This window comes from Chrysemys picta, chromosome 7 (genome assembly GCF_011386835.1).
Source record: "Chrysemys picta bellii isolate R12L10 chromosome 7, ASM1138683v2, whole genome shotgun sequence".
NCBI lineage: Eukaryota > Metazoa > Chordata > Testudines > Emydidae > Chrysemys > Chrysemys picta.
The window spans coordinates 111,946,213-111,971,498 of NC_088797.1; the positions used below are offsets into that span (position 1 = coordinate 111,946,213).

The 25,286-nt window shown below is 40.6% G+C and overlaps 1 protein-coding gene across 1 annotated transcript in view; it reads right to left on the reverse strand.

Annotated features, from left to right (window-relative positions):
* Nucleotides 1–10,286: 10,286 nt before the first annotated feature.
* Nucleotides 10,287–25,286, reverse strand: part of SEC23IP (SEC23 interacting protein) — a 51,780-nt gene continuing 36,780 nt past the window's right edge. Inside the window, exons 18-19 of the mRNA XM_005307679.5 lie at nt 14,906–15,006; nt 10,287–11,455 (exon numbers count right to left, since the gene is read on the reverse strand). Coding sequence (XP_005307736.2) covers nt 14,925–15,006 — 82 coding nt within the window. The 3' untranslated portion in view covers nt 10,287–11,455; nt 14,906–14,924. The remainder of the gene's footprint in view (nt 11,456–14,905; nt 15,007–25,286) is intronic.

Consider the following 25,286-nt stretch of genomic DNA (forward strand, 5'->3'; position numbering starts at 1 on the left):
ACTTTGAGAAGGGACATGGCTGAGAGAATATTTCTGCAGTTGGTTCTCTAATTATTTGTATAAATCTAGAAGCACTACTAAAATGGCATTGTATGTTTATGCAGTTTCATCTAAGAGTGTTTGCTTTGACCCTGGCAGAGCGTTCTAGTACACAAAATACGGAGCACCAATGGATTATAAGATTGTGAATTAACCAGCATTGTGGAATTTAAGGTTGTGGCAGGAAGTAAGTATATTAGCATGTTTTAGCTCCAAAGCCTAATCTCATTTTAAGAACTCATGCAAGCATTCACTGGCTTTAAATGGCAAAGAAAACAGGCATCAAAACTGGAGTTTCACCAGAACATGTGATGCCAGAAGTTCACACAATTACAACCTATGTGGTATGTGTGACAGACAGGGTCCTGTAGATTAAGCCTACTATTGGGTATTTTTGTGATGTTCTCAATAAACTTTCCACAGCTGGCTTCCAACTCAGAAATTTTGGTATTTAAGAGAAAAATTCTTATCTGAAGAACAGACAAAAAATACATTTCTCATCTGCACTGTAGATGTTTTTGACATAATAGCAAAGCTCATAAATAATCCTAAACTTTGTAGCCTACTCAGACATCCATGGATACTTATTCAAACAATTATTACTAAATTTGAAAAAAGCATTTACTGTAAGCAAAATTTGTTAGGATGCAAAAAAAAAAAAAAAAAAAAAAAGTGTAGGGCTGAAGTCACCTGGAATAAGAATAGATTGTATATACTTAATGCACTTTCCATTTTTTGGGTACTTCTACATATATATATATATATATATATATATATATATATATATATATATATATATATATATATATATATATATATGTGTATATATATATATATATATATATATATATATATATATATATACACACACACACACACACACACACACACAAAATATTAAATATGCCAGTTGCAAACTGCAAGTGTAAACTATGTAGAATACAAAAATAATTTACCCAAGGCTGGGCAAACAAATTAGCAAGATTTCCAATGAGAAAACTATTTTAAACCACTGAAATATGAAACAAATAGATACTGAAGAAAGGGTGGCTATGGGTTCCTTTCTACAACCTTACTCTGAATATTTTGATTATTCCACTGTATGGCCAAGATTTCATCAGAGCAGACAAATAATAGATTATGAATTGATGCATCGTATTTTGGCATCTACTGTAAATTCAGATGGGATCTTTCATGATGGTTTTCCAAAAGGCTGTGGCACCAATAAAATTAGACAGGATGCCAGCCATTAACAATAGGTTGCACTGATTGAGGGGATTAGAACTATATTCCTAATTCAAGTGAAACAATCTCAACAGCTATTGCTGAGGCAGTACAACAGCACAGCCCAAAAGGAAAAAAAGTTGTTCTGAGATTTTCATTGAATTTCAATTTGATTGTGTGCACAACCCTTATTGGTGGCTTCCTAGGGTGAATAATCAAATTTTACTTGCATGAATTGTCATGAAATGCAGATTTAAGTCTGATGACTCAAATATTCAATACAAATAAATGTTGAACTGTGCATTCAGTTGGGATACTTGAAAATGTATGCTGTGCTGATTAGTTATGTATGTCATCTAGAAACAAAACCAAATACCATTGCTACAATTTACTGTACGTTACTAACCAACGGTGCACATTTCAAAATCTAAATCCTGAATATCTAATTAAGTAAACAAATACTTACATTATAGGAATGCTTCAGACTACAAACTATTTTCAAACTATTTTTATTGGGGATGGGGTGGAGGGGAGGAAGACACCATCAAAAGTTAGAAAATTATTTTAATGAATAGATTCCAGAATTTCACAGGCTGCTCACAAACTTTTCAAGAACTGGAAAAGATGAAATTAGAGAGCAGTTTTTTTAGTGTGAGTTCTTAGCTCTAACCAATAGTTTCTCTTAATACTAAAAATCCTTGAAGAATTCCAGCCATGCATACTGAGAAAAACTGGTGGAATCTTACTTCTCATTAAAAGTGTTTAGCTTGTAAACGTCTTGGTTCAGGGACCTTCTTTACAAACTTCTCTTTAAACCATCATTCACATGCTTAGCACTATAGGCTACCAACTGTTCCACATCTGTTCCCCCCCTCCCCCCCCCAATATTGTCATTTCACATAGTTATTTGCCAGTTATTTTGTTCCAGTTGTGTCTTTTCTGGAACTGAAAATAAAGTTGGTTATACCTCCAGTGAACATTTTCAGCAATTTCTCCTTTCAGTTCGAGTTACAAACTTGAGTTCACTGAACTCTTTTTGGTTAGTCTTCTGCATTTCATTCCTTTTAAAAAATATTCTCTCATCTTCCCCACTTAAATTCCTTTACTGCTGAATGCCAATACCACCCTGACGATCATCCCTTTATTTCAGTATTGGGTTTCTTACATTGAATGCACTAATTAGCTTTTTACCATCTGACTTTCAGCTCTGCAGGATAGATCTTGCTCCATTAAACCATCTTCTTCACTTTCTCCCCCTTTCCCATTTCTTCTGCCTAATATATTCCCTTCTCATTAGCTTTTTTCCCTTTTCAGTTTACCCTAGGCTGTCCATATAGGTGGAAGACTATTTCAAAGTAACATATCACCCAACTTTACTTGCTATCTGGGGAAGTACCTTTCAAGACTAGTCACCAGATCCTCAGTTGCTGTAAATTTGCTCTTAACTCCAAATGAGCTATGCAGCTTTACGCCACATGAGGATTTGGCCCATGAATGCAGTTTCAGTTAGCTCTGTGCTTGCTGTACACTTCCCGCATTTATTTAGCATCTATCCTATTTACAGCCATTAACATCCACTCAGGCTATTTTTTTAAAGCATGAGCTCATATGTAATCATTTGTATTTGAAACAGTCAGATTCATTATCTAAGAGCCACCGTAGGAATTTTTCAGCTGCTGAAAAAAAAGCATCAGAGGTTTCATAAACAGTCTCCTTGGAATGTTAAAACACACTTGTAAAGGAAATAAGTGCCACTTTCAAATTAGTCATGTCACACCTTGCACTGAGACTTACATGTCGGGGGTAAAGATGTAACCCTTTCTGAATATTTGTGAGCAATGATTCATTAGTGATTTAGCCCTGCTCCCTCCTCCCAGTTTACTGAAGTAAGATCTGCATTTCATAGTGAGCATTTCAGACTATGTAGTCTGTTGATAAAAAGCAACATCATATGGATCTCACTCTTTTTAAAGTACATATCCATTTCCCTGGGTGCTTTCACAATAATTAAAAATGCAGAATATTAAAAAAAATCAAGTTAATAATATAAGGAAATATCCACACTTAATAATTGTGACATAATGGCTGGATCCTGTAACATTTGGAACAAACCTTATGGAATTAAGACAGCTTTACTGAATTAAGTTAAATCTTATTGAATTTGGATTACATTGTATTAAAGATGCAGTTGTGTATGTGTTATTGTGACATTGTATGCATCTTTTCTAGGAGGAGAGGGATGCTAATGTACTTCGTCCCTTATCAGCCATTGGAAGCCATCCCCCTGGAGAAGTACACAGGTACTAGTTCAAAATGGATTCTCCAGAGACCAACAAAGAAAGGGTTTTTGGATAAAACAGCCTGGTTTTAAATTGGCTCACTGTTTTCTTCCTGTTCCAGCAAACAGGACCCCTGGTCCACAGAGGGCCCAATCCTTAGGGTAGGGTCAGAAGAACTGGACCTGCTGAGGCCCCATAAGCCTGGATGCTTTTTGTGAGCTGAAGTTGTGATGAACTTGTGACCACAAAGGAATACCCCACCTTTTGGGTTTCAAGGACTGCTCCTGCCAGAGCTCATGTTAGATTTGGGGTGATATCCAGTAAGGTTAAGTAGCATGTGTGTAGGTTATTTTATTTTGAATATGTTTTCTCTGTAGTGTTTTTACCTTAAGAATAAAATAGGGCTTGCGCAGAAAGAGCGGTGTGCTAACTTATAACTGTTGACGATCACTTTCTCAGTCTCTGAAGGGAAAGCAACACAGTGAAGGCAGAGAACTGTGCAGTCTGGAAATATCTCAGTCAGAAGGGAGTGAGACATGGGTCTCCACCCAAGAAAGGCAACAGCTGGAGAGCTGGAAGCAGGTGCCCTTGCTGGACCAGAGAGAGAGGAAACAGGTGCAGTTGCCCTGAATTCTGATAATAGTATTAATCCTAAAATCCAGATCTCTTACTATCCACTTACTTTTAACTCACCTCCTTCTTCAAATGCCTGAATAAAAATATAGGCAGGCTTGACGGTTAACAAATCTGGGTTTCATCCCACTCCCCAAAGCATCCTTCCTTTCAATCCCCTTGGGGGAAACAAAACAAACCACCACACACATTGCTATTTACCATTACCCTTTATTAGAGGCTTAAACTGGCTTTCGGTCCGGACTACTGTTGCTACTCAACTAAATCTGAATTAATTTTCCCCAGCTAGGATTGTGATACAGTTAAATCTGCATATAATACATCCACTGCATTCATCCCAACCACTAGTTTTGCAAATCAATCAGAAAAAGCAATGCAGTTTTCCTAGTTATTGATAGGGCCCCTCTTTTCATTTTTGAAAATCAGGATTGCATGCGTTTCCCCTCAGCCTTCTGGTTTCTTCTCCAGCTGTCAGAAACTTTCCCTAAGAATATTTGTCAGCAGTTCAATAAATTTATTAGCCAACACCCTTAACAATATGCCCTTTTTCTTTGTAGCTGTTTTAAAAAGATCTTCTAATTTTTCAGATTTCTATTCTGTTTTTCTGATCAAGCCCAGACCAACATGCTGGTGGTTGAACCCATGAACTGTGTGTTTGGGTGGGTTTTGTAGATCCAGGAGACTTACAGGTTTGCGATTTTGTACTGGAGATGTCACATGTGGTTTGACCTAATAAAATTGGTGGTAGATAGCCTACCCACTGCTGCAAAGATAAAGTTGTCTGTGGAACCTTACCTATGCATTTCCTGGCATTCAAATGTTTATTTTAAAAGTAACTACAATATTCTTAGATACACAGTTGGTTACTATGGTAATCAGTGGCAATAAAAAAATCCTACAATAGAGTCTATTTTTCTTCCTTAAATTGATAAGACTTTACAAGCCTTAAAATTTGTCTGGGAACTACCATAAAATTAGTTATTTCTATTTTTTTCCCCAACACTATTTTTTAACAATAAAAAAATGTGGTTACTTTTAAAATAGAACTAACCCAGAAGCCAGCACCACCCTAATTTGGGTGAAGAAAAAAAACCCAATTAATGATTAGGCTTAGACACAAGTATATACTGTAGGAATGTGCTGATGCAGAACAAAGACAGGACATGCCCGTAGCATTTTAGGAAACTTTTATAACAAGTCATATCTCTATTTTTTTTTAATTTATCTCACACTTGCCTTATTCTATTATTCCAGCCCAACACTCAAAATTGTAACTTGGCAGCACAGCACATGAGGAACGTATGACATTAAGGGGAGAGAGAGAGAGAGAGAGAGAGAGTCTCTCTCTCTCTCTCTCTCACACACACACACACACACACACACACACACACTTTAGGCTTTTACAAGAAAGCCAGTTGCAACCTTTACTATTAAGTTGTTACCTCTCCATGGTTGCATGGTAGTATAAGTCATTGAAAGCATATTATACCAGTTCATCAAGGATAGTGGTTTCCTATTCACTTCTAGGTGCAATAGAAGGTGTTGACTTGTCATCTCTTAGGTGGCCAGGAAGGCTAAGTAAACCACTATCTCCTGTGTGCTGCCAGGATTATTGAGGGCACATGAAATGCTTAAGCTAATAAGTCTCCCTTTTAAAAAATTCCAGGGGTTGGTGACCAGACATTCATTGTGAAGGATCCTGGCCTCTAGAATTCAATTCCTCCAGCAGTTTGACAGCATTTTAAAAAAAAATAAAAGCTGTAAGAGTGTTGCCTAGGGACTCAGGAGACCTTGGTTCTTTCCTAGCTCTTCCAATGGCCTGCTGGGTGATCTTGGGAAAGTCACATCACCACTGTGCCTCAGTTTCCCCATCTATAACAGGGATACTGACACTGACCTCCTTTGTAAAGCACTTTGAAATCTTCCGATGAAAAGCACATATTAAGTTTTGTACTTTCATCCATGACATTGGTAATGGACAAATTTAAAATAAAAGAATCTAGGGACTTAAGGACCAGATTTTCAAATAAACTACATATGCAAAGTTGTCACATTTGCATGGACAAGTTACCATGACTGAGTGTGCCAGTGTGAATACTGCATGATTTGCATGCAAAATTAAATGCCTAACTTGTTGGAAAATCTGGACTAAGAATTCTAACAAAGTTTATCACAGCAAGGCACCTGCTGTAGTGTTTTGGCCAAGATTTTTGCACTGTAAACCCCTGTGATTTAAAACCTACGGCTATACAGATTGGCCTGTTTAATCCATTAGATTGATATTTATATAAAAAAAGACTCAAAAAGGGTCAGGTGATAGGAGGGATTGAAGAAATCCATCATATGCTGTTTGTAACAGCAGAGAAACAGTCAAGGTCACTGATAATGGATAAGTAAACAAGAATATCCTCCCTCGAAAGCTGAATATTTGTGCTTTGTGAGGAGGAGGTTAATCAGAAAGTGTTTTTGTAGATAAAGGAGGCCCAAAATAAATAGAAGACTGATCACAGTATATTTAAATTATTTAGACATGTAATGCAATAATAATGGACAGATTTTAAAGAAGGAAACTACTTGAGAGTGACAGAGCTGGATTTCTTAATCTGTTGATCAACGCACAAGATCAGAAGATGTTTTAGGTTTAAGCTCAAGAAAGAACAGGAAGAAATAAGAGTAAATTTTCAGTACTATGTGAGACTCAGTAGTAATTCTCTGTTAGAGTTTAGCTACATGGACACTAATCCAAGTCACAGTGTTAGCTCCCTCCACTACTTGCCCTGGCAGTGGATTCTATATGCTGTGAACAGGTGGGACTTAGTGATTAGAGTATCGCACAAAAGGAACCTTTTTGCAGGTGCATTTACAATAGCAGGAAATGGTGAATACAAGACAGCAGACTAAAGGAACGTTACATACTATGCATGAAAAGAAATTGACTGGAATTGACTATTTTTCAAAAAAATCTATTTAAAAAGTGGTGTTATTTAAAGAAATATACCTGAATACAGAGCAGAGCTGTTCAGCAAAGATAGTAACAACAGAGAAGCAGACTGAATTACCTGGAAACCGGAAAAAAAAATTGAGACTGAGTCTTAGCACTCCTTGTATCCTTTTCCTTGGGATTTTCAGAGTAAAAATTGGGGATTTAAAAAAAATATATGCTGTAAAACTAGTAAATTTTGCTCCATTTTTCAACATCTTTGGAGACTGGAAATTATACAACTATATCATCACTTCAATATTAGGGCTCATATCCTCGATACTTAAATTCAAATTATTAAAGTCAATTTTTCCTCCCTTATCTTTTTGTAAAAATCCATGTCACCTTTTGTATTTTTAAACAAGTGCCTCGATGATCTTTAATCCACCCTCTATTTTCAATCTCCTCTTGCTAACACACCCAGCATTCATGACCAATTTTAAGAAAATAAACATGGACACACAGTAGGGAAAAAAAACAATAAAGGAAACTTTACAGTTCCGGCTTCCAGGTGAAAAGATATGTTAGTAACATCAGAAAAGCCTCAAAAGTCAATAAGTCACCAAAACCAGACCACATACATCCAAGTCTCTTACCAGCATTACAGTTATTTCTAAGGAAAATTGCAACAGGCAAGTTCACACAGGTCAGATGAGATAGCTGAAAACTATACAGAGACCAACAGGCTTCATGTGACCCCAGAGAGTGTCAAGAAATTAAAGCCCAACTAGTTACAAAGCCTTTTTCTCCAACTTTCTATTTGACATCATCAAATGTTGTAACAAGCCCAGAGGTTTGGTTTGGGGGGGGGGGGGGGGGGGAAGGGGGAACCATAATTTAGAAGGGTTGACATCATACCTTACTTAGTAAAATTCAGACACAGTACAGCCATAGGAAAGGGCCTTAATGAACTAAACACTAGGAAACAGAGACCAGTAAAAATAATTAATTAATTAAAAGGCTTAGGGATTACTATCAAGTATTCTAATATTAAAGTTTCAATATTACATGCTTTTGTGCCCTTTCTTGGTGCTAAATTATTTCTAAATTTAAGTAATGGTGCCCAGATACTTTGGCGATGGCCAACTTAGAAGCGTGTGTGATTTCTGCATCCTTTGTCAGATGCAAGTGGTACTTTTATCAGAAGATAATAGATACAGAAATAGGGGAACATTACTGAAATAGGTTAAATAATTAATACTTTCAGATTACAATGACAACCTTTGAATTATTAGATGGGTAGTTCAGTTCAAAGATGATAATGGGATCTGAAGAAGTGAGAGTACAGAAATCTAATTCAGGCTGACAAGACAAGTAATGTAATATGCTGAACTAGAGAATATTAGGAAGGGATTATGAGGTGGCAGATGTGTGTGTGAGCCGACTATGTAGCTATAAAGAAGCAGTGAGGTGGTATAGTAGCACTGCACTAGGCTGCATGAAAGAAAAGAAAATCAATATGACAAGGTGAAGATGAATTTTATTCCATTGGGTAAAATATTTTGGAACAATAGTAGTGGAAAAGCAAACGGATTTGTATTTAAAGAAAAGTAAGTACATGGAGCCCAATTCCTATCTCCATTTAAGTCCATGGAGTTTTGCCCTGGATGTAAATGGGAGCAGGACGAAGCCCATAATATAGGGTGCACCAAATATATTGTCTTGAGGATAACACTTTAATATTTATATAAACTTTTTAAGTAGTTATATGTTTATTATTATTCTGAAGGAGATTTTCTATTTCAACAACTAGAGGTCCCAGTCAGGAACAAGGCCCCCACTGTGGTAGGCACCGTACACAGTCCCCACAAAAACGCCCCAAAAAGCTTACAGCCTATGTAGCTAATAATCCAGAGTTCTAAAGGAAAAACAAATATTACAGGAGTCAGCTATAAGGTAATAAAACGCCCTCTCTTGCCAGTGCCCTTTGTTCCCCATAGTGCATTTTCTAGTGGTCTGTTCCTGCCTAGATTTAAATGGCTGTTCTTCTCTGACATTATGGGGTTCCATGTTTACTGTGTCTCTGACTTCCAGATCTTTGTCCTTGGTTTACTTAGAAAGGATATTTTTGCCTCTAGAGAGTAACTCTGAAAATTGGATTTGAAAAATCAAGCTGGGTTTTCCCTCTTCTTCTACATGATTAAAGTTTCTGCTGGCCAAATTATATCCCACTCCCTCCAAAAGTTTGTACTGTTGTGTATCACCAACAGAAATGTTTATTAAGTTACAAGATGGAACAGAATCCAGCTTGCTATTTCAGCCGAGCCAACAGGATTTAAAAGCAGAAACTTCTGTCACTGCAGTAAGCAGAAATGACTGAATACATATAAAAGAAAGCATACATACCAGATGATTAATGTGCAACTTTTAAAACAGTCACTTTTCAGAATATAATTCACATTTTAGGTGGTTCAAATGGTGGCTATTCCACATAAGTCTAAGATCCCAGTCAGAATTTTCCCCCCTGAAATAATTGCAAAAGGTGGAATTAAAAATAGTTAATGGATTTAAAATATCCAAGGTCAAAAATAACATCTATTTTAAGTGACTACCTGCTTAATCTGTTTTCAACAGTAATTTCCTTTCACAGTAATGAACAAATATACAAGCAAAAAGCAAGTTGAATTCCCAACAGCATCTTCCCTTAGATTCAGAGTGATAAGTCATATCAAACATCCTCCGTACATTTTTTTCATTAAATTTATTTGGTTTGCCTTTATGTACTCACTTCAACACAATGTACACATTCAACATTGTTGTAGATTCTTGAAAACTGATACGTCTTTCATTCTTTGGTATTTTATCCAGTACTATAGGCTACATGATCTGAATACCAATTATAGGGATCTGAAATCTGTTGGGAGACTTATCTTTAATACAGGATTTACTGAAGGGCTTGGGCTTTTCCACTCATTGTGCCATCAGCCAAGAGACTGGTCCATCTGATATATCTCGGCAAAATTTATTCTAGCTTAACAAAAAAAATTGAAGGGAAACTACTGTACTAAATGTAATCCTGAATATTCAGAATGGGAGAAGTGACACCAAAAGCATCCAAGGTCCTTCTCATTAAGTGAGAGAAGGAATCATTCACTGTTGAGATAAGAACAAAAGCTTGCAGTAAAGATTCATTGGTATTACAGTATCTTTTAATTATACTAATCAAAATATACACACAAAAATGTGTATTTTACATATACTCAAAAAAGTCACTGTGTTCCATAAGAACTTAGTATGTAAACATTAGCAAAATGTCCTTACTGCAGTAACAGAAGCAAATATTGTCAGCACTATAGGTTAGGTAATTGCATTAAAGATGCTGCCAGAAGAAAGCTACAGAAGCCCAGCGTTCAGAGAGACTAATCCAGAAGACCTCACCCCATACAACTCCACTGATTTCACTAGATGAAAATAGAATATGGATCACAGATCTTGATCTTGGCCTTGGCTGTTACGTTTAGCTCCAATAAGCTTGAAAGAGGCTCTACATTCACATGCCTGGGTGAGAGAAATTAATTTTCCGAGGTCAATGTCATGATTTTAGTTCTCAGGTAGAGCAGCCACTAGGCCGCATGAACAGTTAATTACCAAAATGAAACATTGTTCGACTCATCCCTCTTTGTTCTCTACATCAGTTACATTCCAAGAGATGTGAATGCTGAACTAGCTGTAACAAATCTCTATGTTTTCCATAACAAAAGATCATTTTATCTCCATTGCTAAGAAGTCAGAGGGCTAAAAAGCGTTTATAAAATCTCAGCGCTGAACTCACAGTAGTAAGAAAGTCATTCTGGCTGCTGGTTTTAGCAAATACAAAAGGCTTGATGTAAAGCAGCTTATAACTAAAATTCACATTTTGTTTTTAAAAGTGGAAACGCATTTTTTAAAAGGAGCAGATTATTGCTGTGTCTCAACAAGTCCTTTCTTTAATAAAGAACATACTGCCTTCATAGAAAATACAGGTTTGACACCTAACAGACAAGGTAGCTTGAGAAGAAAAATAATAATTTGCATGCCACGAATATTTCTTCATTGGTCAAAGTTTGGCAACAGTACAACTAAATTTCAGTAAGAAGGTTAAATGGTGTCATTCAAATTATGCTTCCAAAACTGTGGTGTTGATAATTTTAAAATTGTGAAACACTCTTGAGTGAAACAAGAAGGCATTATCTAAATCAAAGAGTTCTGGACTGAAGAAAAAAATGCTGTTGTAATTCGGATTCTTGTCATGTGTGACTAAAGAAATACTGGAGGTTCCTCAAAATGTGTTGTCAGCAAGCCTGTTGGAACATTAGATATGCTGTGCAGAGAAAAACAAAAACAAAAACAGGAAAAGTGAGACTGAACCTCGTCTTGCAGTAGTACTACTATGTTAAAACTAAACACACTAATGGTCATTTTCAAAGAGAAAAAGATTAAAAACCCACACCCACCTCTCCTCATTTTATAGAAATGTAATAACCTAAGGTCTATTTCCTCATCCCCCCCAAAGAACACCACCACCACCACGATCAGGATTCATTCTGGTGATGTGAGTTATGATTGCAAATTGGAGTGATGGAAGTACTGCAATGTTGCACTAATGGGAGATTTATGTTAATCCCCCACAATGATGACTGAATTTATTGCTATCAAAAAAATTGAGCCTTTGATACTGGATCTTGATTTCTGATCATGGGATCATTGTACAGTTGGATTAGCTACTGTGCCCATATGTGTAAGCATACCCTTTAACTCATTTTATAGGATGTGTGGCGGCAGCTGAATACAAAGTTATATTAACTTAAGTATCGTGCACTTTGGAGGACCCATTACAAAAGAACTAAAAATACAAGTAGGGCATAAAGTTGCCTGCAAGAACTCTCTGATTACAAATATTTACAAAATTGACAAGCAAGTGCAAATAAACACCAAGCATACAAAGTAACATATTATGTAAAAATGATTAAATCTTAATGTAACATACATTTCTATTCAACCAGGCCATACTGGCTATACTTTTGTTATTCTAAACATGCAAACATCCTACAAAAAATCCTGTGAATTTTACAATATTGTTTATCAAAGAGTAACTTCAAGAAGACAAAGCAGAATACTCATGTTAGATGAGGGGGCTGGAAGATTTTTTCCCATGGTTTAGATGACTTTGGTCACAGCTGACTGCCAGATCTTGGGAGCTACTCACTGATTATTATGGCAACCACTCCCAATCATAGCTAATATTTTTTATCACCAGCCCAGATGGAAGAAGAAAAAAAAAAAAAAAAAAAAAAAAAACCACTGGCCCAGCCTTGTCAAATAACAGCACACACAACTACACTCATACACTCACATCTCCTCGGACACTTCATACCAAACGCTCTCTTTCTACTCTCACAAACACTTCACACCAGCTTCTGTATTGCACTGATCATTTCATAATTCACTTAATAATCACCTCCTACCTCAATCACCAACATCCTAAATTTAATTCACCCCCATTCATCCCTCTACCCACTGAGCATCATTCCACTTAATTCATCACTCTTTGCTCTCTCCATCTCTTGCAGTATCTTCCCTAATTTCCCCCCCACCACAATTCAGTTTCCCAAATCCACCGTCACTCAGCAGAGACTTTTCAAAACTATACTGGCCATCTCAGCCCCCCAGGCTCCTCACAGCTGCCTCAGCACGTTTCCCTAACATAGCAGCTACAGCACCAGTTGCACTCATCAGTACCTGTTTTAAGGTTTTATTTTGCAACTATGAGAAAAATAACTGCTTAGATTCTGTAGAACATGACTGGTCATGCTGACCTGGGAAAAATGCTTACTTTTCCTAGAGGAGCAGGATTTTGCAAAGACTTTTTAGATAGTGCAAGCAGAGAGATATTTCTTGTCTCTGAAATAAAAACAACAAATGTACCAGAGGGCCTGGACTGCTTTGCCATCCAGGACATTACTATTTGAAATGTGGTTTCATATGCTTGCTGGCTAGCCAAGCAAGGGATGGGAGAGCTTTGAGCAACTCCTGAAGCTGCTGCAACTGTTCAGACACTCCTGACTTGCTCATTAGCAATCAGCAATAGACTGTGATATACTGTACATCCATGCTCTTTCCCATGAGTGATAGTGTGCGTGCATCTTAATTAAAGAGTGTTCCAGTCTGCACACAAGAAACCAGGAATGAGTTTGTTGTAGAATGATTTGCCACTAAACAAACAAAATTATGTAGGGTTTAAAAACAACCATTCTGTAGCGAGAAGAAGTGAGTAAGGATTTTAACCTATAAGGACATAATATAAGAGACAAAAGCCAAGAGTGCAACATTACAACTATGATGATATGAGATGCTGTAGATGGCATCTTGACAATTGATACAAGCAGTTGTGTTGCTAAGCAGTAGTTTCAAGTGTGTTTTTCCTTTTTCCTTTGGTACACTTAAAGTGCAGTCAATCAGCTCTGACATACTTCAGTGGAGCAGGACTGACATTAGGCTGGTACACTAGCCAGTTTAACTGATTGCCAATGGGGGTATTTAGTACACTAGCAGCAGGAACATTCTGTTACAAAAATCTAGTAAGATTGTCTAGCAGCAGTACAGGCATCTGGGATACTCCTATAAAAGTTCATATACTCTCCCACAGATTGAATATTTTGACCCCCATCTGTGCTTTTAATAAGGAAGGATACTGTCCTCTCTTGATTTTCATGCACTTCTGAGAACAATGAAAGCGTCAAAAACAGCTGTCTAAAGGGGGTAGCTTTCCAGAACATTAATGCAGAATGTCAGCAAGTTTTCTGGGAGCAAAGATGATTTCTCTCTATCTATTTTAATACCTCCACATCCATAATAGTCAGTGCCTGACAATGGTATCATGTACTGCTACAGCTGTGTCGCTGTAAGGTTTCCTGTATAGCCGCTCTATGCTGACGGGAGACTGTTCTCCCATTGACATAATTATACTACTCTCAACGACCAGCAGTAGCTATATTGGCAGGAGAGCATCACCCACCAACACAGCGCTGTCCACACTGGTGCTTTTGTCAGTGAAACTTATGCCAGTAAGGGGAGTGTTTTTTCCCCCCCACAACCCTGACCAAAAAAAAGCTTTACCAACAAAAGTGCCAGCATAGACAGCCCGAATCACTGCCAAAGAGAAAGAAACGATTTGTTCCATTAATTTCTACAGCTCTGTTACGTCTTGGTTGCTTTGATTTTAACAATTAACACAGAAGCCAGGAAAAACAACAGGATGCTAACCAAAATGGTATTTCCATTATCACCTCGAATTCAGACTCTGGCTCCTAGCGCTCAGTGGAAGAAACTCTCAGAGTGAGGACCCTCATTTGGGATACTTACTACTTTCAAACTGTCATGTGCTAAAGATATTTTTATTCTGAGATGCACAATATGCAGTTTATTATTTTGGTTCCTTTTAAAATGAGCTAGTGTCTTTTGGGGAAATTATGCTGCAATTCTCAAGCTATATTGCTTGTATTTGCCAGGGCAGAACTCTTTAGAAGGTAAGTAATTCTACTCTCCCGATCCTCTCCATACTACAAACATGCACAACTTTCATCAGTTGGTGGAGGATCATTATAGCCAGAACCACAATTCACACATTGCAACAACATTACACACTTTGTAACTGCCTTTTTTACACTGTAAGCTTGGAGGGGAAAAGAAAAAGAAAATGGTCTCCAAAATCATGTTCACCAAATTATGCTGGGATTTAAGTGCATGCAGTTTATATGAAGGCAAAACTTACAAATTCAGGTATCTCCACATCAGTGTTGAGGCTGTTCCGGACTGATATTCATAGTCCTATATATTTCTTTGAGAAGTAGCAAAGCTGTGTCTTCAGATTCCCTATGAATAAAAAGGGTCTGTTAGGTTTTTTTATAACCAACATTCTGTTGCTTGAGGCAAGTCCTAAGAGTTGTTCAAATATTGCACAAGCCCCTCTCATATCTTTTCAAACATGCCAGAAGGCAGCTGAGTGAGAGAGAGGTGTAATTATGACTATGATTATGATCTATATTAAAGGATGTTGGCCTCTAAGGAATGCTGTTTATACATTGCCAATACACAGTTAAAAATGCAACAGAAATGATGCAATTGCTCAAATATTTACAAAGAGATTCAGCATACAGGTAATAACCACATTATACCCTGATAAAATAAGCAACAAACTTTCAGGCAAAGGATCAGTGCCAGGGTTTCCTCCCCCTGAACGTTTGGCTCATTTCACTGATGTCTTCCTGAGAAAACTTTTTAATATGAATTCTTGTGTATTACCTGCTATATGCTGCGCTGATTAGGTACTTTAATATGGTTTAGTCTATTAGAGTAACAAATCTTTAGATAGAAAAAAATAACTACAGACTGCCACCTTGTGGAGAACACAAACTACACATAAATACTATTAAAGATAAAAAAATCTAGACAATGAGGGCTTGTGCAGAAGAACTCACTACTGGAATTTATTATTGATTAGATTAGGGAAACTGAACCACCAGAGCAAACTGTTGATACGACTGGCATACATCAGGATTGGAGCCTTGATAAGAACACCTCCTATACAATCAACTATCAATTTACCACCATTACTAAACATTATCAACATTAAAAAGCCCCATGAGATATTACTTCAAGTCCTGTGGTTTAACCACTGGACAACATTGCCTATTTCTAGACATAATTTACATTATTTCTATAGAGTTTTTACTTTCCAACAGTCAGAAGACGTTTCACTGTAGGGTGACCAGATGTCCTGATTTTTGGGTCTCTCTCTTATATAGGCTCCTATTAACCCCCACCCCCAGCCCAATTTTTCATTTGCTGTCTGGTCACCCTATTTCAGTGGCACCTGATAACTAGTGCAGTAAGCTACTTGTGCTTCTACTATTATGAAAATTATAGTAAAACCACACAGTACTATGACAGGTTTCAGAGTAGCAGCCGTGTTAGTCTGTATCCGCAAAAAGAACAGGAGTACTTGTGGCACCTTAGAGACTAACAAACTTATTAGAGCATAAGCTTTCATGGACTACAGCCCACTTCTTCGGATGCATCCGAGGTCTCTAAGGTGCCACAAGTACTCCTGTTCTTTCTTCACACAGTACTAGTTTCACTCAGCAAAAAAAAAAAAAAAGGCCAATGTTTTGAAGGAACAGTTTTAGTTTACTTTTGTTTTTCCAAATACCAACTGGTCTTTGCAACAAGAGAAAAAGATACAGTTAACTAATCATTTGGATGTTTGAGGATCAGTTGTTGTTCATGTTGTACACAAGTCATGTTAGCTATCACATGTGGTTTACATACATGTCAATGTCATCTCACACCCCATGTCTATTCAAATGTACTGTTTGTACTGTGGTAATAAAATGCATAAATCTAAGATACACAAAAGTGAGAAATTAAGTATGCGTAAGAGTGAACATAGATTGGCAGCTTTTTCCTTTCAACAGGTTATTGCTTCTCATGCAAGTCACTCTATATCCTGTACCATCTGAAATGCATGAAATTAGTTTTTGGTATTTTTACCTATTTTTTTTTACATTCGAAATCCAGATAAAGTAATGGTGTTTTGCATGGCCAATTACATGATGGAATTGAAATTTCCCTTTTTATATCCTAAAAACCAGCTTTGAAACCATTGTGCACGTCAGCAGTAAAAATCATAACATATATCAAAGCTTTGAAGGAAGAGGAGGTTACTCACCCTGTGCAGTAACTGACGTTCTTCGAGATGAGTGTCCCTGTGGGTGCTCCACTACAGGTGCTGGTGCGTCCCTGCGCCTTCGCCCGGAGATTTTTACAGCAGTGCTCATAGCGGCCACGCATGCTCAGAATCTGCCCCCCCGCTGTGACTCTAGGGTAATAGAACGCATGCGTGGCCGGTCTCCTCAGTTCCTTCTCTACCACGGAGGCCCCCCAACTCCGAAGTAGAGGGGAGGAGGGTGGGTAGTGGAGCACCCACAGGGACACTCATCTCGAAGAACGTCAGTTACTGCACAGGGTGAGTAACCTCCTCTTCTTCTTCTTCGAGAGATGTCCCTGTGGGTGCTCCACTACAGGTGACTTAAAAGCAGTGTATCTTAAGGAGGTAGGGACTTCGGATCTGGTAGGAACGCCGTCGAGAGTACCGCCCTGCCCAAGCGTATGTCAGATAAAGGGCCTTGAATAAGGGCATAGTGTTTAGCAAAAGTATGGTCAGATGACCAAGTGGCTGCTTTACAAATGTCAGCCAAGGGGACTTTGCGTAAGAACGCGATGGAGGCAGCCAGAGATCTAGTGGAGTGTGTTCTAATGCCATCTGGAGGTGCAACCCCTTTCATCTGATAGCACAGTCGGATGCACTGGGAGATCCAGTTCGAGAGTCTCTGGGTAGAAATAGGCATGCCCTTGGAGCGCTCTGCAACAGAAACAAAAAGTCTAGAGGAGTTTCTAAAGGGTTTGGTTCTATCCAAATAGAATGACAAGGCTCTGCGAACATCTAGTGTATGCATTGAGGCTTCAAAGGAGTTTGCATGTGGTTTCGGGAAAAAAGTCGGGAGGTGTATGGGTTCATTAATATGGAATGATGAGTGTACCTTCGGAAGAAATTTGGGATGCAATCTGAGGGTAACCTTGTCTTTAAAGAATATCGTATATGGTGGATGAGCCATGAGAGCTGCCATTTCTCCTGCCCGTCTGGCAGAAGTAATTGCCACTAGAAACGCAGTTTTCATGGAGAGGTGTAAAAGGGAGCACGTGGCTAGGGGTTCGAAGGGTTGTTGAGTTAGGGCAGACAGTACCAGATGAAGGTCCCAGGGGGTGGTCGGTTGTTTAATGTCTGGATATAAGGTTTGTAGGCCCTTGAGGAAACGCTTCGTAGTAGTGTGAGCAAAGACAGACATATCATCAATTCTGTCGTGGAAAGTCGTAATAGCAGCTAAATGGACCCTGATGGAGCTGAAAGAAAGGCCGGCTCGCTTAAGGCCCAAGAGATAGTCCAATATAAGCGGAAGAGGTACCGAGGTAGGAGAAAGATGTTTGGCAGAACACCAATGTGTGAATCGTTTCCACTTTTGAAGATAGGTCTTGCGAGTAGATTGCGTTCTGCTATGTAGGAGCACCTCCTGAACTTGTTCGGAGCAATCTAATTCGCGTTGGGAGAACCACGTAGGAACCAGGCCTTGAGGTGAAGCATGGACAGGTTGGGGTGGAGAAAACGACCGTGCTGTTGAGATAGAAGGTTCGGAATAAGCGGCAGGGAGATTGGTGGTTGGATTGACATTCTGGTGAGGAAGGGAAACCATGGTTGTCTGGGCCACGATGGGGCAATGAGGATCACCTTGGCTCGATCCGTTCGTATTTTTATCAGGACCCTGTTGAGAACTGGTATCGGGGGAAACGCATAGAATAGGTTTCGGTGCCATGAGATCATGAATGCGTCCCCCAGGGAACGTTTGCCCAGTCCTGCTCTGGAGCAGAAATTGAGACATTTCTTGTTCTTTGCAGTTGCAAAGAGGTCTATTGTTGGGTAGCCCCAGATGCTGAATACCTCGTGAATGGTTTTGTCGTCTATCTCCCACTCGTGGTCCCATGGGAAGCGTCTGCTCAGTTCGTCCGCTGTGGTGTTCATGATCCCGGGAAGATAAGCAGCTGATACCCGGATGTTGTTCAGAATGCACCAATTCCAGAGCTTCATCACCTCTGTGCACAGCGAATGGGAACGAGCTCCGCCCTGCCTGTTTACGTAAAACATGCAAGCAATGTTGTCCGTCATTATGCGTACGTGATGATGTTTGATTAGTGGCAAGAAGTGACGGCACGCGTTGCGAATGGCTCGAAGTTCTAGTACATTTATGTGCAAGGAGGTCTCGGTTGGTGACCATAGTCCCTGTACTGTGTGATGAGACATATGTGCAGCCCACCCTGTCATAGATGCATCGGTGGTCAGAATGCGTGATGGAGCCTGTTGAAGAAACGGGACTCCAGAACAAAGGTTGGAGTGGACGGTCCACCAACGTAGCGAGCCTTTGACTGGAGTAGGCAGGGAGAGAGTCTTGTTTAAAGAATGCATATTCGGTTTGTAAACCGTTGCCAACCACGCTTGGAAGCACCTCATGTGCGGGCGTGCATTCTGGACGACAAAAGTGCACGAGGCCATGTGACCTAGTAGTTGTAGGCAGTCTCGGGCAGTTACCTGAGGGCTGTTGCGAATAGTTGTGGTCAGTTGTTTTATGGAATTGTAGCGATCGGGTGGGAGCGATGCCAGCCCGGTCCGAGAGTCGAGGTCTGCGCCTATGAACTGAAGGTGCTGGGTGGGGCGTAATGTGGATTTGTCTCTGTTTATTTGTAGGCCGAGAGAAAGAAAACACTCGACTGTGAGTCGTGTGAACCGGAGTGCCTCGTCGAATGTTGAAGCTTTGAGGAGGCAATCGTCGAGGTACGGAAATATTATTACCCCTTGTCTCCTGAGGTAAGCAGTGACTACAGCTAGAAGTTTGGAAAAAGCACGGGGGGCTGTAGATAGTCCGAAGGGGAGTACCCTGTATTGGAAATGTGTGGAACCAAGGGTAAACCGGAGGAAACGTCTGTGGGCCGGATGTATAGTGACGTGGAAATAGGCATCTTGTAGGTCGAGGGCAGAAAACCAGTCGCCCTGCTCCAGCGCTGGGATTATGGTATTGAGGGTCACCATCTTGAACTTTTGCTCTTTGATGAATCTGTTGAGCCGCCTGAGATCGAGGATTGGTCGCCATCCCCCATTTTTCTTCTCCGTTAAGAAATAATGGGAGTAAAAACCCTTCCCTCTGTGTTGCTCTGGCACGACTTCTACTGCTCCCAGATGAAGGAGATGTTGCACTTCTTGGAGGAGTAGCTGCTCGTGAGAAGGGTCCCTGAAGAGGGACGGGGAGGGTGGGTGGGTAGGAGGTAAGGAGAGGAACGGGATGACGTATCCAATTGTAACTACCTCTAAGACCCACTTGTCGGAGGTAATCTTCCTCCATTGTTGGAAAAAAGGTCGTAGGCGGTGTCCAAAGATTGGTGTGTCGGCTGAAGTGAGGGCATTGCTTTCTAAACCCTCGACCAAGTTTTCAAATCTGCCTATTAGCTGATGGGGGTTGAGGCGCCCCTGTAGAGTTTGGGCGACGTCGCTGGAATCTTGGTCGTGGACGTTGCGGCTGTTGCTGTTCCTGCGGTCTATGGGAAGGTTGTGTAAATGCGGGATAACGTGGCCGGTGGTATGGTTGGTATCGATATTGTCGTCTCCTTGCCGTAGGTGCCTGGAGACCTAAAGACCGGAGGGTTGTTCTGGAGTCTTTCATTGAATGAAGCACTTCATTCGTGTTAGAAGCAAAAAGTTTGTCACCGTCGAAGGGAAGATCTTCAATCGTGTTCTGAACTTCTCGAGGAAAAAAGGAAGAGGAGAGCCATGAGCCCCGTCGCATGACTATCGCTGTAGCGGTAGATCTTGCCGCTGTGTTGGCTACATCGAGGGCTGCTTGGAGAGCGGTGCGTGAAATGGCTTGGCCCTCAGAAACTATAGCTCTGAACTGTTGTTTTCTTTGTTCTGGAATGTCATCAATAAAGTCCATTAAATTATTATAGTTTTTATGGTCGTATTTTGCCAGGACTGCGGTATAATTAGCTATGCGAAATTGGAGGGTGGAGGATGCATAGACCTTGCGACCAAACAGGTCCAGTCGTTTGCTATCCTTGTTAGGTGGGGCAGAACGAGAATACTGTTGTCTAGCCCTCTGGTTCGCAGCGTCTACTACCAATGAGTTTGGTGCTGGGTGAGTAAAAAGGAATTCAGAGTCCTTTGGAGAAATAAAATACTTCTTATCCGCTTGCTTGCAGGTAGGTAGGCTTGTCGCTGGAGTCTGCCAGATGGACTTAGCAGGTTCTAAAAGGGCTGCGTTAATTGGAAGTGCCACTCTGGAGGAAGAAGGGGGCTGTAGGATGTTCGTTAGCTCATGCTGTTGTTCGGGAACCACTTCCAGGTTAATGTTCAGGGCACTAGCAACTCTCTTAAAGAGGTCCTGGAATTTTGTATATTCATCAGAGGGAGTGGGAGGAAGGGGAAGTAACGCTTCCTCCGGTGCTAACTCCGGGTCTGTTGGACCGGGAGAAGGGCTAGGTTTATCCTGGGAGCGTGGCTGTGTTGCCAGGCGTCTCGTGTCACTAGCGTATGTATTAGGAGACGGCACTGGATCAGTGTTGCGCCTGGTCGAATGGCCACGGGGCATGTGTTCCCGAGGGTATGATGCCCATGGTGTCCAGTATTGCCATGGTGGTGGGTAGGGCATTGATGGTGCCATCCAGGGGTTCATCCCCCAAGGGGCATGGTCCTGAGAGTGGGATGAGGTAGTATTTCCATAGCCCTTAATGCTCTGGGTCCGGGGCTGGGAGTCATGATATGGGGAAAAAACTCCCTGTGGATCTGCTTCCTCCTCACTGGAGGAAAACTGCTCAGATCCTGACTCAGGCATTGCAACAGAATATGCGTTCATGAGCGGAGACTGTAAGGTAGGTGACACTAGAAGATCAGCTGTCTGGGTAAAATGTGTGAAAGCAGCTCCTGCAGGAGAAGAAAGCTGAGCCGATAGAGGCTGCTGCACAAGAGCATTCCTGCGATCGGGGCTTCTGGCTGTGATCTGAGTGTCAGAATGCCCCGCAGGCGTCTGTGCCGCGGTCGGTGCCGGGCGAGAAAAGTCGGGCTGCCCCGGGTGCGGTGTGCCGAGGAATGTCGGCACCGTCTCATTTGCGGTGCCGAACGGTGCCGTCACTGAGGCAGGCAACTGGAAGCCTGATGCCTCGGCACCGGAGCTTCTCGGCGGCGCTGAAGCCTCCGGCGGCTTTTGCGCTGTTCCGGAGGAGCCTGCCTCATGAAAAGTGCTGAGGCGAGGGATCACAGGCAGAGAGATCGTTGATCTGCCTGGAGAAATTGTATGCCTCCTAGCCTTGCCCGGTGAGGAAAAGTGCCCCTTCTTCGTAGACTTCTTGATCTTTTTTGAGGGGGGGGGGCTGTGTCGGGTAGCGGAGCCGGCTTCAATGCCTGGGTCTGAAACTGACCCGATAGATTTTTGAAGCAGGAGCAGTTTTAGTTTAAGCTCTCTGTCTTTGCGTGCCCTGGAGCTGAGTTTAGAGCAGTGGGCACATTTTTGGGGAATGTGACCTTCCCCCAAACATTTTATACATTTTGAATGCCCGTCCGATGACGGGATAGCCTCCTTACAAGTAGCACAGCGCTTGAAACCGGTGGAGCCCGGCATAGCCGCGGCTGACAGGAAATTTTTTTTTTTTTTTTTTTTGGTAAACTGGGTAAGTAACTATTTAACCAGAAAAAACTGACAGAAAAATGGTTTCTAAAGGACAATTAAGGGAATAGTGAAGGATTCTCTAATGAGCCTGCTGAGCTCCGTCTCAGGCCGGGGACGGTTGAGAAGGAACTGAGGAGACCGGCCACGCATGCGTTCTATTACCCTAGAGTCACAGCGGGGGGGCAGATTCTGAGCATGCGTGGCTGCTATGAGCACTGCTGTAAAAATCTCCGGGCGAAGGCGCAGGGACGCACCAGCACCTGTAGTGGAGCACCCACAGGGACATCTCTCGAAGAAGAAGATGCGTTTGTGGAAATTCTTTTTCTTTATGTTAAAATCTGATGACAGAGTATTAATATCCTGCAATTTCATTCCCACACAAAGTACAATAAAGTTTTGCTACTTATTGTGCTCTTTCATCATCTCTTCAGGAATGGTTTCATTTGAAAAGCTGGAGCTGTCAAAACAAATATGGTGTCCTTGCCTACCCTTGAAAATGATGTTTGATACATTTATCTTTTTGGAGCACCAAGTTCAGAATAGGATGAAAGTCAAGGCAAAGCATTATGTGAGAGATAAGAATGTAAATTTGTTTCGTTGCAGAAAAATAGCAGTTATTTCAAAAAGAAAAAAATGATAATGCTACCTAGGTAGGTGCATACACTTTTGAGAGTGACATTCCAAGATAACCCCAGAGAAAAAGATTGGTTTCTAAAGAACTGGATGATTTCAGAATACCAAGGATCTCTCACACATTCTAAAATATCAGCTGAAACTCTAGGTGTAGTCAGTGCAAAACATGTCACCTGAAAAATAAGTCATACTAGAAATAGTACTATTCATCCAGGTACAACATGATGTCCAGAAAAAGAAGTGTTGGCCATTTAAATAGCAATGAAAACCATTCTCAGCTTGTGCAGGAGCAGAGGTGAGTGGAGGCCCATGGTGGCAGATGATTAAGGATGCTGTTATAAAAGGTTGAAGCTAAATTCATGCCATGAGATTCAATTGAAGTAGCAATGTCTTCAGAGAGACTAGCTAGATGACCTAGCATCTGGATAACCTAAGTAGAATGTCTCTGAGCGATGTGTACAGAACTTCATGTGGCTGAACACAGCTAATACTCTAGGTTAGAAGAGTCTGTGGCTTGAAACAGAAGCTGACGCACCTCTGCTAGGGTGCTCATTAAATAGGACCTAGAAGTTGTGGGTCAGCCAAGAAGTAGCATTTAGACATGGCTCTCTTGAAGGCCTGATCTAACACCAGTGCCAAAAGAAACAAGAAGCCGACATTTTAAACAAAGGATTAAACAAAGACTGTGAATGGCTATCCAACTACAGAAACAGTTTCTCCTCCCTTGGTGTTCACACCTCAACTGCTAGCAGAGCACCTCACCCTCCCTGATTGAACTAACCTCGTTATCTCCACACTGATATATACCTGCCTCTGGAGATTTCCATTACTTGCATCTGAAGAAGTGAGGTTCTGACCCACGAAAGCTTATGCTCCCAGTACTTCTGTTAGTCTCAAAGGTGCCACAGGACCCTCTGTTGCTTTTTACAAGAAGCCGACAGGGGTTCTGCAGGGATTGGTCCTGGGTCTGTTCAATACCTTCAGAAATGATTTAGATAATAGCCCAGAGAGTACACTTACAAAGTTTGCAGGTGATACCAAGCTGGGAGAGGTTGCAAGTGCTTTGGGGGATAGGTTTAAAATTCAAAATGATCTGGACAGACTGGAGAAATGGTCTGAAGTAAACAGAATGAAATTCAATAAGGACACATGCAAAGAATTCCACTTAGGACAGACCAATCAACTGCACACATACAAAATGGGAAATGACTCCCTAGAAAGAATTAAAGATATAGAAACTATGACCTACGAGGAAAGATTGAAAAATTTGGGTTTGTTTCATCTGGAGAAGAGAAGACAGAGGGGACAACAGTTTAAGTACATAAAAGGTTGTTACAAGGAGGAAGGAGAAAAATTGTTCTCCTTAACCTCTCAGGATAGGACAAGAAACAATGCGCTTAAATTGCAGCAAGGGAGGTTTAGGTTGGACATTAGGAAAAACTTTTGTCAGGGTAGTTAAACACTGGAACAAACTGCCTAGGGAGGTTATGGAGTCTTCAACATTGGAGGATTTTAAGAACAGGTTAGACAAAACACCTGTCAGGAATGGTTTAGTTATTACTTACTCCTGCCTTGACAGCAGGGGACTGGACTAGATGACCTATTGAGGTCCCTTCCAGTCCTACACTTCTACAATTTTACTGTATTATCTGAGCACTGCATAATCTTTATTCCTCTTCACAACACCCCCTATAAGGCAGGGAAATGCTATTATCCCCATTTGACAAATGAGGAACTGAGGCAGAGACTAAGGGTAAAATTTTTAAAAGCACTTAACTGACTTCAGAGCCTAAGCTAATTTGTAAGAATCCCTTTGAGTTTTGTTTTGAAAATGGTTCTTTGGGACTTGCTCAAGTTCAGAAGCCTGTTTAGATTCACCAAACCCAGGTCCTCCCGAGTGCCACGTTAGACTCTTAACAACTGGGCCATGCCTCCTCTTTGTAGTACTGTATCAAAGGCAACCTTTCTTTCACAACTGTGCACCAGCAAACCCATGCCAAAATTGAAGGTGCGTACTCATTAGTAAAAATCCAACATAGCTTGTATTGTTTCTAACCTACTCCAACAGATATCCCCCTTTCTACCACTCCTGGTCAGTATCATACTGAGGAAAAATCCTGTGTAGAACACTGCTATTTCTATCAAAAATAAAAAATAAAATAAAATTAAAAAAAAGCCTGGAAAATTAAGCTCTATAGC